Raw genomic sequence first — 17685 nt, forward strand, 5'->3', positions numbered from 1 at the left:
TATATCAGACTTAGTGAACATGTAACCTAAGTAAAGCAACTCCACTTCTAGTGTCTTACTACTAGAAGCACGTAGTATTCTTTTTCATGTTAATTTTCATCCCAAGTTTGCCATCTGTAGCTACTGTTGCTATTTTAAGTCTTCAATTAACGTTTCTTTGGCCTACAGTAATAAAGCAAAAAAGTGTTAGATCAGCTACAACACATCCTTACAGTGAAAGCAGTACATTGTATGCATGGGCTTTTATCAGCCATGCACATGGACACACCTTCTATCATCACTAACAACCTCTGCCAAAAATGCTACGAAGACAAAAGCATAGTGGTGACTGGGCCACAAGACCACCACTGAAACAAGAGCACTTTTCTAATGAAAAAGTTTGGGGGCTTCTTCCCATCAGAATTAAAGTCTATTCTACCCCAATGTTAAAAGCTTTCACTTCTTTGTAATGGTAACAAGTTGAACAAAATTCATTCCTGCACTCCATACACAGAAGTTCAGTGCAGACAAAATGGGAACAGCATACCAAATTCCTGTGGTCATCACATAAAAAAAAGAGGCAATTTAATATGAACAAGTGTTTTTGCATGGAATATAAAAGCTACCAATAGCAGCCTATCAGATACACTGATGGCACGACAAATTATCCAAACATGAAATTATACATTTGTTCAGCTATTAAAAAGGAATTCAAACTGTAATTAGATGTGCCATTGCTATGAAAGATTTACTTACAGATAAAATGCATTTCTAATGTTAAACCTTTATTCCAGTAACTTCACTGTACTTGTGGCAGTGTTGGACACTTCTCAGAATCCCCACCACATATCAGTAAATACACATTTCTCCTCAGACTTGGAAGTCAGAGACAAACATTTGTTACTAGCTGTCCCTGTTTATTTCTTCCAAAGAAATAATTCCAATAATTGTTTTTAAATTTGGGAATAGTCAGAAAGATAAACATATGGGATGTTACACACAATCACACTCCTCCCTACACGTCAAGAATCTTCACCTACCCCTCACAGCAAACATCATATACCAAAGGGCAAACTACCATGAACTGCAGAACACACTTTAATCATATGAGCACTAAGTGACAGTGCTAAATGGGTAGGAGATGAATTATTTGGTTACGCTTCTATGCAAAAACTAATGAGAGTCATTTCTGCTGGTTTAGATCTTAGCTTGTAACACCTGGAGGCATTTATTAATGATATTTCACAGCTACTCCCACTGTAATCCAATTCTTGTGCCTTGCACTGATTTACAGACACAGAAACCCTGACAGAGATCAGCTCTGGTGAAGATTCAAAGTATAAAAAGTGCTCCCAGTTCCTATTCGTGTTTTTCATTCTGCCTCCAACCAGGCTAGTCAGGCTGACTGTCTACTCTGAAAGAAAAATTAAAGCAAGGGCCCAAGCTCTTCAGAAACCTACTGGCTGTTTGGAGGCTGTCGCTGCTGCCTCCATTTTTTTCTTTAACTCATACATCTAGTGCTTCCCATTGGCTGAAACACACAATACATCACAACAACTTCAGCAGAAGCGATATTTGGATGCAAGTGGCTTTTTTTTTTTGTTTGCATTCTCTAGTAAAGCAGTAGCAGAAGGAATATGAGAAGCAAACAGTTCTCCACAAATCATCAGCGGTTCCCAAGAAATGGACTGTCTTATTTACAGTGAACTATCCAATTATTTATAATGTGGTTACTTAGAATGTGCTGTGTTAAGTGTGCCTAGTCAGTAATTCTAGAAAAACACTATCCAAAAGCAGCTACATAAGGCTTACTGATTTTCCCTAGCAATTAACCCAAAACCCAGTGATCAGAACCCTTCACTAGCTGTAGTAAAGCAGCATCTTTTAAGGAAACACTAGCAAGTTTTATTCATATTTACATATAGGAAGTTTTGGTATTAAAAAAATTGAAAACAAATTTCTGTACATAACAAGATTTAAAATTTCCATGAATAAAATCTTAAATCTGCAAATTTATTTGAAAAACATTAAATAAAGTAGCATTAAAATCCAACAAATGGGGATGAGGAAGAAGAGGAAAACAACGAACAAATAACATTTGCGTTCTGCCCCTCCCATACATCGTCTGTGCTGGTTGAACCTTCATGATCAGTGTAAACTGAAAAACCTCGAAATTCAGATTTTGTTTCACTTGTCTGGAATAATTCCAGTAGGGCCTGCACTGGTGAGCTGCAAGCCCTTTTCTCCCCAGGGACGGCCAGTCCATCTGCATACTTCACACATAACTCCAGATTCTGTTTCCGGTTTTCTCTTCTATTTCTTCCTAAGCAAAGCTTTACTTTCCTGTGCAGCTTTCCAGATGGTGAACAGTGTGCAATGTTGGCAGCCAATTCATTAAGTTCTTTGTTTATAGCAGGCTCAGATACCTCAGCCTCCAGAACTACATTGTGCTGCATCTGTTGATGGTTATCACATAAATCACGATGTTTCTCGACAAACGTAGGATTGGCATCTGTTTTTTTCAAACACTTTGCTGGTAGAACTACTGTATGATGCAATTTTCGTTTAGACTGTGCTAAGGTTTTGTCTTTTTCACTAAAATCTGTAACTTGAGTATGAGAATATAAAGTACACACACCTTCCTGGAAACGCTGCAGATTCTTTTTACTTACTTCTGGTTCAAGTATTTCTTTACTGAACGGCTCATAACCTTGGGACAAGTTCTCCATATATGATTTACCATCCTTCTGAGGAAGTGGTTCTATGAAACTTGATGGTATTACGGACTGTCCTAGGTTGGTGGCACAGAAGCAATCAGTTCTACTATTTCCACCGTTATTTCCAAGTTTACTTTTTACTTCTGGAGGTTGAGACAGACGACAGTAAAGAACTGAACAAAGAGATGCAGAAATAGGGGTAGGCACCAGGATGGAATTTGGTTGGACTTCAGCAGGCTGACGATCCAGTTTGAGTGCCTGCATTGCAGTATCTTTCCACGAGTAAGTTTTCAATGAAATGCGCTGCTTTTTCAGTCGTTCTTTCAGCTCATCTGGTCTAGTTATCTTCCCAATAATAGGAGAAAAACATCCTGTACTACATTTTATCCTACAATTAAATTGTTTACGATGATTAACATTCAATCGGTTGAAAGAAAGTAACAATTCATTATGCAAACAGATCTAGAAAAGCAACTTAGCTGACAAAGCAATTCTTGTTTTTGCATTCAAAGGAAAGTTAGGGTAAAAACATTATTTCTGCCGGAGCAGAGTACCTTGTATTTGAATTAAATGTTTTTCTATTGATTTCTACATCTCACAAAACTGCTTTAAAAAATAACATAAAGGTAAGCAGTGTAGTATTTCAGTAAGTCTCAGTCATGATGCTACTAAGATCAGAAGTTAATAAATATAATGCAATGACAGTAAGTACCTGTGAATGTTCTATTGCATATATACACAAGCTTAGCACAATATTATGCTCTTTTCCCTTTGAGATAATATTATACACAGAAAAATCTAGACTTAAAGATCAGATTGACCAAGGAGGTTATTATTTGCTCATCTTAGGCTTTGAAGAATGTCAGAAAGTTTTTACAACAAGACATCCAGGCACTGCTGGCCTTCCATCACATATATTTTAGAACAGTTGATCACTTGCTTTTCTGAAGGTTACAGGCAGATGGAGTAACTTCTGCAAAGTCCCTCTAGCCTCATAATCCTGTGATACCATATGCACCATTTTTTCCCCCACTAATTTCTAAAACTACATTGCAAATTTCAGTGATGTTTATCAGACTGAAAAATATGAACTTGTTCCACGCTAGGTTCAGAAATTCATAAGATATTAAATATAAAGATACTTTACTTAATTCACAGAAGTTTTAAAATGTAAGACATGCAACTTACCTTTTCACTTTTTTTTCATCTTCCCTGTATTCAACAAACTCATAAACAAACTTGGATATTATATCATCAACAACTTGGTACTGCATGCTTTGTGCAAAGTTTTGGTGCTGTTCACTTCCAAGATGCTGAAATCAAAGATAATCATGAAATAAAAGTAACACCAAAAACATGAATATACAAATCAATACTCTGTTATGGAGCAGTAAGTAAATACTGATAATTTACAGTTGCTAGAATAGAATAGTTTCATTCTGAAGAGACTCAGCAAGGTCAGAGTCCAACTGTCACACTACATCAAGACTAACCCAAAGTTAAAAAATACATCATTAAGAGCATTACCCAAATGCCACTTTAACACAGATAGGCATGAAGCATCAACCACCTCCCTGGGAAGCCTGTTTAAGTGTCCAATTGCACTTTTGGTAAAGAAAAAAAATGGTGTTTTTTTTCCCCCCTAATGTCAACTCTGAACATTCCCCATCACACCTCCGAGACATTGCCACACATTCTGTCCCTAGATAGAGATGAGCACCTCTCTCTCCAACTCCCTGAGGAAGGGAAGTGAAGACAGTGATAAGGTCATTCCTCTCTAGTACCCTCCTCATTGCACCTAGCCCTTTAACCAGCTTTACTACCCTTCTTTGGGCATGGTAAAGCATTTTATGAACTTAGAATTGCAAAAAAGAAATACTCTAGGTCAGGCTGCATTTATAGTAAATGTATCGGAACAATCACTTCTTTTGACTGTCTGGCTATGCTGTGTTTAATGCACCCCAAAGCACAGTCTGCTCTCTATGCTGCCAGAACAAGCTGCTGGTGCACAGTGAGCCTGTTGTCAACCAGCACCTCACCCACCAGCCAGATGCAGTCCTAATCACTACAGCCCTCTGAGACAGTTCTTCACCCAGTGTACTGCACACTGTCTCATAACTGGCCAGCTTGTTCCAGAAGAAAATATGAACAGTATAAGCAGTCTTGCAATATCCAGAAAAACAACATTCTACGCATCCCCTTCATCCACTAAATAGGTGACCATAGTATCAGTGTCTCTGAGACAAGAACCATTAATGCTTTCAGCTACCATACCCAGAAGCAGCAAAGAACTGAAATCTACAAAGGAAAAAAAACTCTACTTGCTGCTTTTTAAAAAATACACTCAATAGACCTTTTAAAATAATAAAAAAAAGACACTGAACAGCAAATAGAAATCATTGTTGATTCTACTGATTCTACTCTGAAAACAATATATTTAATGTTTCACACATACAGTTTGTAGATCTTCATATTTCTTCCCACAACATTCACAATATCCTCTCCTTTTTTTGTCCTTCTGATGGAGCTGCACTGCAGTTCTACAGTCCTTGTCACTATTTATTTTGTTTCTGCAGACAGAAAAGATAAATTAGCATGTGTTAAATATGGAGCTGAGTTCTATACGTGCCTCCTACAAAATGTTCATTTCCATTCATGTAACTTCAGAAAAAGAACATCTTTATTTCTTCTCAGACTACTTAAATCACCTTTGTCAGTGCTTAGGAAAAACAGAAGAGAAAGTAATGCACTCAAAAATCAATAAATAAATTGCTGCAACAAAACGGGCATACCCAGTGAACTATACATAAAACATCCAGATTATTATTACAGATATACTACCATCACTGACTCAGATTAAGTAATGCTAAACTTATAAAACAAATCTCACTTGTCAAATCAAAGGATTTGTTGAAATTTCTTTATTTAGCTGATAAAAGGATGTTTGATAAAAATCAAAACTGGGGGAAAAAAAAAGTCTTCTAGAATCTCATTTCCTGTCAGCATTTTTGATGCAGAAAAGCATTTGGTATGAGAGATGACCTTTCATTCTCTGGTAAAAGGTAAAGAATAGTTCTATCTGTTGGTTATATGCAGCTTTTGAACACGTTGATCAAGTAGGATTCTGTACTCTTTTTCAAGGTACAGGTTAAGTGGAAATATGAGGAAATGATCCATGAGTTTTTTCCAGCAGATTAAACCACTAAGAGGTTTTCAATATCTGCTCCGTGACCTTCAGAGTCGTCGTCTGGGCAGAGCTGCTGTTTGTGGCAATTCACTATTAAGCAACCCTCCAGTAAAGCAAAAATCATCAGTTCCTACTTCCATTTTACTTCTTGAGAATAGTGCCATCTCCCTGTCTAACCAAAAACCATACTGTCAGACTTCAAGGACCTGCATAGATGCTTTATATAAAGAAGTCCTGAGCTTACAAACAGCCCTGACAGACCTCCAGCTTCCACAAAGCAGAACTGAATCACTGAGCACGTTTGGTGCTTCTAATAACAACCTTCAATCAACAAGAGCCTAAATAAATAATAATGAACCCAGCATTTGTTCTGATTCCAGTCTACTTCTAATATTGCAGAAGCCTTTTCACCTCTTTCCTTTAGAAATGTAAAAATCACTAAGAACCAGTAAAGCTTGCAAACCACAAGATAAAAGAGTCAGAGCTTATCATCTCAAGTGTGAATATGATGGCAATCTTTCTGCATGCAGAAGCAAGTACAACTGACAACATCTTCAACATCCCTCTCCTTCAGATAAAGATAAAACAAGGGAAGCATTCTCACCTTTTACTTCTGAAAATTGACAGTCCTCACCTTTACCTACTGGCTATGAAATAAATAAAATCCCACCTAAACTATCTCTGGTATGTGCCAAACTGAAAGATGAACCAGGAACATTAGTTTGAACACAATTTCTGAAATTTAGAACTAATGTATTTAATCTATTCATATGAAAAGAACATACTATTCTTTTTAGAAAGTGGTTTAAAAAAAAAAAAAACAGGCTGTCCTAAACTCCCTTGGAAGAGACACCACCAGAAATAGCCTTGTCATTTCAAAAGTTACTGCACTACTACGTTGCTACATTCATTTATCATTGTAAAATCACCTGAAAACCTCCAGAAGTCTAGTAATAGTATAGACTGGACAAAATTTGAACAATGCAGAAGCTATTTCATAAACAAGTGTTACACCTAAGAAAGTTCTGTATCCAAAAGACAGAACAGCAGCAAAAGTTAAAAGATACAGAAAGTTTCACATAAATCAAAGCTGCTTTTCACCTAAATATTTTTTGTCTCTGCTATGAATCAGTTCTTGATGTCAAATAGACATTTACACTCCCTACATATGCAAGAAAAAAAGAAATTAAGGACACTAGTTAGATTCCCCCAATAAAGAAAAAAAAAAATCAATATTCCAAAGTTGTTTCAAATCATAAAACTGATTTATCAAACGTCCTACCTGCAACTGGAATAATCAGAGCCTGAATGCCAAACCATATCACACACATTTACTGATAGACAAACTAACTGCAGCTAGTCTCCCCTTGTTCATCCTGAAGCAATGAAGCAACAATTGCAATGTCAAATTTCTATACATTTAATTGTGCGTGTAAGGAAGGTGAGCTCCCTAGCAACAATGATTTTGCACTATAACTGAATAACAACAATTCAAGTGCCTTCTTTTTAGCATTTTACTGACAAGTATCACAGGAAGTCTTAAGAAATTTATTTGCTATAAAATACTTACTGGCTGGCATCCAAGATGCAGACAAAGAAGAAACCAGAGGCAGAAAGGAAAAAATGTCTTATGCTGACCCACAATAATAGGAGAACGCTGCATTTTTGGATGTATGCATCTGTGTTTCCAAAAAAGGACTAAAGACAGGATAAAAAGGGCACAGAAAGACAGACAGCAACAGTTACAGTATAGAGAATACAACAGTCGGGATGTGGAAATTAGTATTAAATACAACAGAAATAAGAAGCAGAAGAATTTTTTTAGAAAGTAATTATTTTACAATTATTTTGGAGAACATCTCCTTTATATACACCTCAGTAATGAGTGATCAACAAACCTTTGCTTGGACTGAGTTTGTTTTTGAGCAGAAGGATGCTTCTTATCCACCTCAAATGGACTATAAGGTTTTGGAACGCAGTAGTTGAGAGCTGGAAAACTAGGTAACTGAAGATAAAAGGGTCGGTAGAAGCTGTAAGCATGCAAAACAGGCGCATTAGAAGCACTGGAACAACCAAACAGCAGATTATCTTAGAAGCATGAACAGTTGGCTTTGAAAACATGCTTCTCTTTCACATGTAACGAACATAAAACCACTAAGCAGATAAATAACTTCTGAAAAGTAATTCCTTCCTTCCAAACTTGATACCTCCTCAAAATATAAAGCTTGCTTTGTGTTTTCAGAGCTGTCATGCACATTCCATAGCTATGGCTGTCTGTTAATGTGATAGGTTGTGCAGATCTGCACAACCAGTACAATCAGTAACAATTTGGATGAAGGTAAATCTGTGTTCCTGAGAAACAGCAGTTCCTACCTCAAATGTATTTATTTTTTCATTTTACCAATTCCTCCCTTTTTGAAAGGTCTCCAATTTATCATTGAAAATACTCTAAAACTTGTTAAATGTTCAAGGAAGTAGTTTTCCTGGACAGAAACGTAAACAGAAAGATAACAGAACTAGAAAGTACATCAGCATTTGCACATATTAAAAATGCTTTTAAAAGGTCACAAGAAAAATTCACATAATCACTTAGCTGCAAATGTTCAGAGTTCAATACAGAGTTAAAACCCACACAAGTATATAAATATATTTTGTGCTTGAAAGCACATCTGTCCCACTCTCTCCACTACCCTCATATCTATCACATCAATTCTTACCATTTACAATATAAGACTAGATTCAAATTCCCACTCTTTACCATCAATTCAGGAAAGAGTCAAAGAAATCTGGTCAACACATCAGGAGCTTAACAACATTACAGTAGAGCAGAAGTTAGTTAAGAATGTAAAGATGCAAAACACACTTGAATTATAACAACATGATGTTCTTCCATTTTGCTCCCTCTCAATGAGGAGATACACAATCAGATCTGATCAGTTATAGGCTCAGAAAAATGTAGAAGTTCTGAAGTCTGAAAGTAATAGATCTTAATCTAATTTCATTATCTGCTGTAGCATAACAGTTGAGGGTTTTTGTTTTTTTTTAAATCAATAGAAGATTGAACTATACCTAATTTCAAGGAACGGTTTTAGGTATAATGACTTTTCATCTTGAGAGGCTATAAGAATGCTAAGAATTATAACCACTACTATTGAATATAGAAAGCTTTATTCAGCCTTTTGGACTACATGAATTGGATCCAACAAAAAAAAGGCAAGATGTCAAGCTTTAAAGTTTTCAGGCTTCCTCTTTTTAATTCATCTGGCTCTTTGAACAAAATAAACCAGGCAAATCCCCTCTCCTGATCTATAAATTGCTACACGTAACTTTTCATTGCTAATAACCATCACAAACATTTCCTATATAGAGATACCTCTTCCATCTCATTCAGAGGCCAAACATGGACACCTATCCATACCATGCAGAGGTGGAACAGCACACCTGGCCTTTAAAGTTAGTAACTCCATCCAGACGTACTAAATGCTTCTGAATTTCTCACTTTGAGAACTACCGAGAACTACACTGCAGGCACACAGAACACTCACCAACTTCTATCTTCCACCTTCACAAATGGATTTTTCAGTCTACCTGCTCAAGAGAGGAAAAAAGAAATGAAGAGAGGAATACTTTTCTTGGTTTTGCAAGTTTACTAGTTCTTGAATAGATGGGCATTATTTTAGAACTAATGTGCATGTTTTGACAAACTCCTGATTTTCAAGCTCTAGAAAATAGACCTACAAGTTAGACAGTTTTACACTTGATTCATTTATAAGCATTCAGAATGTTCAGCAAAATCTCAACAAATACAGAAATACTTACTTTTCGACTTCTGAGTAGTAACTTGTTTTCCCTGTTGAAAAAAAAGGAGGAAGACTATAATATTCACAAAAACTTTTATTTCATGTTTTATCTCAGTACCTGATTTTTAACTCATGAGGATCTCCCTAAGACTTGTGATTCACAGTTGTGATAGATCTGGTAGAAATCAAACTCATCAGGAAACATGCCCTGTTTCCTAAAGCAGCGCTTATTTATACACTGCAAACACAAATGTTGTCATTGAAGTATTTCAATTCATTTTTACTAGAACCAAAAAGATAAACAAAACCAAAACTACTGAAGTAAATTTATTCATTTGCTTTCTTTCCTCTCCTAAGAAACCTTCTGTGACTGGACATGGATTCTTAAATACAGATAACATTTCTTACAACACTTTGTAAGTGCTAAGAAATATTTTGTCTTAAGAAAAGCTTGAAGCCTGAATTCCAGCATCAGCTTCTAGCTACAATTGATTCTGGACAAGGTACACACATTTTATACTACTTGCAAAAGAAATAAAGATATTACACTGCAATTTGTAAGAACTGATACATCACTGATTCAGTAGAGGATTTAATGTGGTCTTAGTGGTATTTATGTTGCATTCCAAAACAACACACTCTAGACAGCACGCTGCCGTTTACATATCCCTTAGCCCTGCCTGGACCAGGAAGTGAACAGCTTCACAGGCTTAATTTAAATTACAGAGCAACTACAGATGGATCACATAAGCAATTATAATAGTTTCAATGTCTAGGTACGTTATACACTAAAGCCTGGAGAAATTAGCATTTTTGCATGCCAACTGCACATCACTGGCACAATACCTTGAAGGAGCTTTGCACTACTTTGACAGACTGGGAAGGAAACAATGCAGAGTTAAGCAACTGGCAGATTTCCTAGAGACATCATCTTCATGAAATAGAACTGCTATTCTTCAAAACAAATCAATCAAAAGGAAAGTGTTTCTAATCACTGTATGTTGGCAAAAACGTCACAAGTAAATGTAACCACAATCTACATTATACTAAAACCAAGCTAAGGTTTTTTAATTAGTTTTGAGGCACACTAAATACAAATCTCAAGTTGTTCAGTACTCCCAGCGTCACACACAATCACCAAAGAACAAAAAAACCTACATGTTATTTAATGCTATTATGGAAATTATAAAACATACTAGTCAGTGAAAAACAATCAAGTCTTGCTCATGTTCTAAAATCAAATCTGTATGCTTCACAGTAGGCAAATTTAATACGCTTATATTTTTTCATTTAATCAGATTAAGTTCCACAAATGGCAAAAACCCACTTACCACATCTTTAAAAGAACTGCCTGTGCGTTTGATTAGGTAGAGCTCTTTCTTCTTTCTTTCAATGTAATGCTTAACATCTGGAAAGGAGAAAATTATATTTAGCTCAATTTATTTTTGCATGTTTGAAGCTATTTATCATTGTTAACATTTTGAACTCAAAAAAGTTTATACAAATCAATGTTATTGATTCAAGTTATGCTTCACCCAACAAAGATATTTACCATCAATATGAAGTATTTTCACTCCCCAACTCAAAGCATTGGACAGCATGCTACCAGAGGGGATTAATTCCTGTAAAAAATATATATGTTAAGCAGCAGGTCATATAAAACACAATGAGTACATATTACAAGATGTAGTATCTTGTCTTACAAAAGCTGAGATCCATTTGTAGATTATTCACTTACTGCCAAAATACTTACAACTATATTTAACTGATTTTTCCATCTCTTTGTCACAGCATTTCACTATCAAAAGGATTACGATTAACCTTTTGCAAAGCCAAGACCATTCTCTACTGTCATATTTTATACCGCATTTTCTTCAATTTCACAAGCAATTCCCCAAATGCTAGCTAAATTAGCAATCTTAATAAAATATAATACTGATAAGATTATAAGGCTTTCAGTTCTTCAGGAAGCATCCAGACCACACAGCCTGACAGCTTTGCTTACAACAATCCCTTAACTTCTACCTGAGCATCCCATGAGACACTCCTGTCCTAGACCACTATCATTTTAATAGTGCTCGTTTTCCAGAACTGCAGGACCAGAATTCTTCAAGTACAAACTTACAGATTACTCAAGCTTACCTGCTCTCTGATTGCTTTTTCAGCTAAGGATTTTCCTCTGCTCAAACGTACCTATATTAAAACAAACACATTTATAGCAAGTCAGATTTCATTTCAGAAAGAACGCAAGGCAAATTAGAACATTTTTATTAACGAAAGTGTATCACAGTCTCCATTTGTTTATTTCATAGTTATTTTTAATGAACTTTTCCTACAAGGTTAGGGTTCATGCACTGAGGGGAAAAAAAAAAGTTTAAAAAAAAATAATCCTGCTGTTTCAACCAAAGCAGGCCACTGAAAGGCTGAGGTAATGTCAAGTGCTGGATCAAGACAGATGGTGTGAACAAGCAGCCTGAGGGATATACCAAAAGATGAGGTTTCACCAATTGAACTTATGCTAAATTTAGCTACCAGCCATGAATGTAACTGTAGTCTAAGCCTTATCTGTTTTTTTTCTACCATCAGTGGCTCCTTTTTACTATATTCTGTACATTGGTAATCAACCTATCCAGGGTATTGGCAAGATGAGGTGATCTCAGCCACTCAGTGCAACAAAGACCAACCCATAGACTGTCCTACACCCATGTTTTTAAATAAGTACCAAGGATACAGTTAGGATAGAAAGGATGCTAAACTTGCAATGAAACAGACTTAGGTAAACCCACAGAAACTCAGATACTAACTGTTGCAATTAACACAATCATTTATGAGTTAAAAAAGAAAAAAAGCAAAAACCTGATAACACAATGTTCAATTGTAATTATTTCCTTGAACTACTGCCAAAGACTACTTCTGTAGATATTTGCATTAACATCACAGCAAACACAGACTGGAATTAATAGATGGCATCAGAAGCCTGGCCAGTGGTGGCTCAAGCATAGCTTCAGCTATTTGCCCTGTCCTTGGAGACTTCCAAGTCGGGGCTGGGTCAGGGCTTGGGTAACCTGATCTAGCTGTAGGTGTCCCCGCTCGCTGCAGGGGAGTTAGACTAAGCAGCCCTCAAAGGTCCCTTCCAACTCAAATGATTCTATGATTCCATAACAGTGACAATGTTTAATTATAAATCAGTCATACTGTATGAAAACGGGTTCTAGTGATAGTGCATCTCGCAGGTCATAGTTGTTTTGCAGCATTGTTGTCAAAACTTACTGCATCTACTGCCTTAAATGAACTTCCACCCTGTCGATCTTTTCGGTTGCTGGGATGAGGTGAACTATTTCCTCCATTACATACAGATTCTGGGCTAGGAACTGGAGAAATCTGACTGAGAGTTGGTGCAAATTTTGCTTCCTTTTTACTGGACACCAGGTAGCTGATATCTTTGCTAAGAAAACTCTCCACTCTCTAAATGAAAAGACATAAAGAAAATCGTTACTTCAAGACAACAGATCAGTAATTCTCCTTGCTCTGCAGGCATTGAAGAAAAGTGACACAACTTCTAAACAAATCTACTATTAAACACACGAAACAGAATTATGAGGAAGATATTCAGAATATGTATGACAGTTACAATTGAGCTGTATAAGGATCTTACCAGTCAGAAATTCTAGTTTCACTTCTCTGATTTTCTAATCCCAATCAAAAAAACAACTTTGCTTTGTTTCAATCATTACCATTTCTTGACGTACTGAGCTGCAATGCTTTCTAAGCAAAAGAACTCAGTGCACTGAGAAATTACTGAAAAACTCAAGGGAAACCACGTTTTATGTAACTTAACAGAAGCATTCAGCTAAAGCCAAACTTAACTCAAAGATGTACATGCACATATAATTTACAAGGAGATGTAACAGTGAATTTCAGAACCCACAGAAAAATGGAATTTTCACAACAAATGCTAAGGCTGAAAATGCAAAAGTCAGACTACGAAAAGTATTACACAACTTAATTACCAGAATTTCTTGTCGGGTTACCATCAAGCAGTATTTTCATCTGCTTCTGTGGAGGTATGATAATGAATAATTGTGACTTATGGAAGGGGAAAAAAAAGTGTACGCAAAGAAAAAACCAAAACAACAAAGCACCAGGAGCCTCACAAATTCTGTCTCATGGAACAGAACTGGCCCCCAGATGAACCACTGACACAGCATGAGTTAAAGCAGTTAAACACCAGATTCCTAATGCTTAAACTCATTACTACTAGCATTTATGACATAAGATAAATCAGAATCACGGAAGAGTTTGAAAGAAACCTTTTAAAAATCATCTTGCCTGCTCCCCCTACCACAAGCAAGAACATCCCTCACTAGAACAGGCTTCATGCAAGTACAATATGTGTTGTACCAGAACTAAGATGTCTTTTATCAATAGGCTTCCCTAGATTGGGCAGCTGTAGTAAACACCAGCTACAAAATTCCAAACCTCTGGAAAGGACCTTTGGACATCAAGTCCAACCCCCTTGCTAAAGCAGGTCCTCTAGAGCAGGTTGCACAAGTAGAGATCCAGATGGGTCTTGAATATTTCCAGAGGAGACTCCAGCACCAATCTGGGCAGCCTGTGCCAGTGCTGGAGCTGATCACCTCAGCTGACTGCTGACATTACAGAGTATTTGAATTTCCTGCTGCTCCTCCTCACCCAAGTCATACCAGCCATTCTTGTGATAACTGGAACTGGCTGAATCATTGCTCTTAAAAATGAGGTTTTCACAGCTATTTGCTCATTAAGATTAAAAACCAGACTGTAAGTGGAATTAGTACAAATCTTCTTGTTTAAAGAGCTCCAGACTGCCTTTTAAAAAATAAATGCCTTTTTAAAAAGGAAAAAAAAGGAAAAAAAAAAAACCAAGAAATCAGTATGGGGTTTTTTGTTTGTTTTTTTTAAACCTCATCTCACGCCACTTTCGTCCTTTACTCCTCTATTCAGCTCACATTTCAACCATGATATTGAGGACTTATGTTCCTGCTGCCAATCTCTCCAAGATTTGTTTCTACATCCTTTTGGGCCCCAAAACCACACACAAGCTCCTTCTTTAGTTCTTTCTCCATGACCTGCCCTGAATGCCAAGTGGGGTACATATCTCCTCCCCCTGCAAGGTGATAGCAGTTCCAGCTCAGCCTTTGTAAGCCACTGCCTATACTCTGGAAAAATATAAACCAAACCAGTCTCCCATTAAACTTTTAGTTAAGTAGCCTCTACACATAAAATATATTAGAAAATTCAGGAAATGCTATCTTATATATGATTCAATTAAAAGCAGTCTTAACAAATAAACCGAACCAAGCTAAAAGAACACTAGATTTTCCATAAACATATGCAAAAAACTTCCTCTAACCTCTTCCAGGTTCATCTGAAGAACTTTAGTTAAAACATGTAAGCATATGTCAAAATTGAGACTCAGAAGTTGCAGAAATGCTTTGCCTCTAACACTGAAACTTATGCCATTTGGATAATGATTAAGCGAATGAATCATCAGCTGAAAACAAACCCCTGTGATAAAAAATTTCTCCTACAGATAGCAAAACAGCTCCTAGTAAAAACAAACCAAAACCCCACGAAAACAACTTCTTGATAAGCTGATTTCTATACTGAACATTAAAATAGCATTAAAAAATAAAACCCTTTCACGTCTAAAATAAAATGTAGCATTAAAAAGCAGTAGCACAGTACATGGAATAGCCATCCCAGGCACAGATTTTCTTTCAGTTTCATGAAGGTCTCTGAACATTAACTCACCCCTCCGAGTTCTTTAAGATCCTTCCCTACTCTTTCAGCAATCACATTTGAGGGAATATCGAGGTAAAACACCTTCCCAGTGAGTGGTTTATATTTCGGTTTCTCTGGTTTTCCTACTTCTTTCTTCACATTCTTCAGAGTAGATTTTATCTTTTCTGTTGTTGCTTGCATTTCATCTGCTGCCAAAAGAGAAGTAAATTTAAACAGAGTTATATCGTATGAAATGTGGGTTCTCCTCTTCTGAATATGAAAATTAAAAAGGCAAGCTTCCATGTAATATAAAACAGTAAACAAAGGGCTACGTTAAACGTGTCAAAAACAAGACATAAATAATAACAATACAAAGATCTCTTAAAAGTTGTTGTTGTTTTTTAAATTGTGTCCTAAAATGGACTTTTTATTTCAGTTGCCATACGATATCATCAAGTGTCTCATCCACTTTGGCAAGAACTTCCCATCTCTGTAGTACAGTACATACCCTACTTGCACAGTCATTGGTAACCACAAGAACACTACTTTAGAGGAAAAAGACTGGACTTTTGCTTTTCTTCTCTAGGAAAAAAGAGGATTCACACCGATGCATTAAAACATACACACAAGAAAAAAAGGAGAGGTAGATCCTAGTATTTATCTAATTTTTGAGCACCCAACTGAGGCTCATGAAGCCTGCTTAAATTTCCACAATCATTCTAACTACGACCGCTTTTTCTGTTCTAGTGATCTTTTCTCCTAAAAAAAGAGACAACATCACAGAATGGTTTGGGTTGGAAGGGGCCATTAATATCACACAGTTCCAACCCCCCTGCTATAAAGCAGGGACATCTCTCACTAGACCAGGTTGCTCAGAGCCTTGAATGCTTTCAGGGAGAGGGCATTCAAAGTTGCCAGGCAACCTGTTCCAGTGTCTCACCACCTTTACAGTAAATAATTTCTTCCTGATATCCAGTCTAAATCTACCCTCTACCAGTTTAAAACCATCTCCCCTTTTGTCCTGTCACTACTTGTCCTTATGAAGAATCCCTCCCCCTTCAAGTACCGGAATTAAAACCTCAACTCAGAACTGTCTACTCAAGACTGGCAGGATAGACGTTTAAATAAGAAAATTTAAAAAATAAATCAGTCTGGGTAAGAATTAAGTCACATTTCAGAGGAAAAACCTTATCTGTACACTGAGTATCAACCAAAACAGTAAAAATAAAAAAAAAACCCACCGGAAATTGGTTAAAAAAGAAGTATATAAATTAGGTAAGCTTATTAAGCCACTATATGAATTCATGAATCACCAGACTCAAATATCACGTGCAGCTTTAAGAGGGAATAAGTAGCATGGGGAATGGAGTGGGCGCTGTACAGCCGCGAAAGAGAAAAAAATATAAAAAGGACTATCAAAAGCACGTGGAATGATCTCACAGAGCAGTAGGTAAAATAAATGATTTGGGGGAAATATGATACGGATACGCAAAACTAAAAAGCAAAAAGATTTGAGGGCTTAGAATAGCTTATCCCAGTACGACAGGGCCCGACGGCGCCAGCTCCCGCCCCTTCCCAATCATGCCTTTAACGACCGATCCCCGTCGCCGGACGAAGCGTAAGGGCAAAGCCGCCAGGAGCGCGGCCCGGCCTACCCCGTGTCCCCGCCGCTTACGGGGACGTGCTCCTTCGCCGGCGGCCTCTGCAGCGCTGGGTTTCATCTTCCAGCGGCCTCACATCCTCCTCTCCTCCCGCCGGGAGCGGCACCGCCGTTACGCCTCCCTCAGCTGCCCCCTCCCTTCACCTCTCGTCCCCTCGTCGCGCTTCTCCTCCCGGCAAAGCGAGGCCGAGCCCCGGCGCTCCGCGGCCCACGGGAGCCCGCCGCGGCCCGCGCGCCAACGGTCCGCCGTGTGCGCGCCCCGCCCCGCCCCGGCGTGAGGGAGGGCGGGAGAGCGGGCGGGAAGGCGCCGCGGGGCTGGGGGAGGGGCGGGAGCACAGGGCGCGGTGGGAAGGAAGAGAAAGAGAGCAGCCTGCTCATCTTTCCTTTTAAACTCGGGGAGCGTAGCTACCGCTCGGCCTTCTCTTTTCCGGGCTCGACAGTCCCATCTGTCTCAGTCATCTTTGCAGCCTTCCACTGGACTCTGGAAGTTCCCTGTCTTAATGGAATAGGAGGTAGCTCTCAGGAGCCCAGAGCTGTGGCCTCACCACGGCAGAGCAGAGGGAGAGGATCACCTCCCTGGTG

At 37.8% G+C, this 17685-nt stretch overlaps 1 protein-coding gene across 4 annotated transcripts; it reads right to left on the reverse strand.

Annotated features, from left to right (window-relative positions):
* Positions 1-1117: 1117 nt before the first annotated feature.
* On the reverse strand, positions 1118-17335 carry DBF4 (DBF4-CDC7 kinase regulatory subunit). 4 transcript variants are annotated; one of them, XM_065731294.1, is made up of 12 exons: positions 17119-17335; positions 15474-15649; positions 12954-13148; positions 11826-11876; positions 11236-11305; positions 11015-11091; positions 9703-9733; positions 9429-9474; positions 7782-7913; positions 5152-5266; positions 3885-4009; positions 1118-3084 (listed from the first exon to the last, which is right to left on the reverse strand). In XM_065731294.1, the coding sequence occupies exons 1-12, from the start codon at positions 17162-17164 to the stop codon at positions 2022-2024; spliced, it is 2127 nt and encodes a 708-aa protein (XP_065587366.1). In that variant the 5' UTR covers positions 17165-17335; the 3' UTR covers positions 1118-2021. The 4 variants fall into 4 exon arrangements, with proteins under 4 accessions (XP_065587366.1, XP_065587364.1, XP_065587367.1 ...); XM_065731292.1 differs by having other exon boundaries at positions 15474-15652; XM_065731295.1 differs by having other exon boundaries at positions 15474-15652; positions 17248-17312.
* Positions 17336-17685: the final 350 nt, after the last annotated feature.

Source organism: Cyrtonyx montezumae, unplaced genomic scaffold (assembly GCF_038088225.1).
Source record: "Cyrtonyx montezumae isolate F1298 unplaced genomic scaffold, pur_monq_1.0 scaffold_14, whole genome shotgun sequence".
In the NCBI taxonomy this organism is placed as follows: domain Eukaryota; kingdom Metazoa; phylum Chordata; class Aves; order Galliformes; family Odontophoridae; genus Cyrtonyx; species Cyrtonyx montezumae.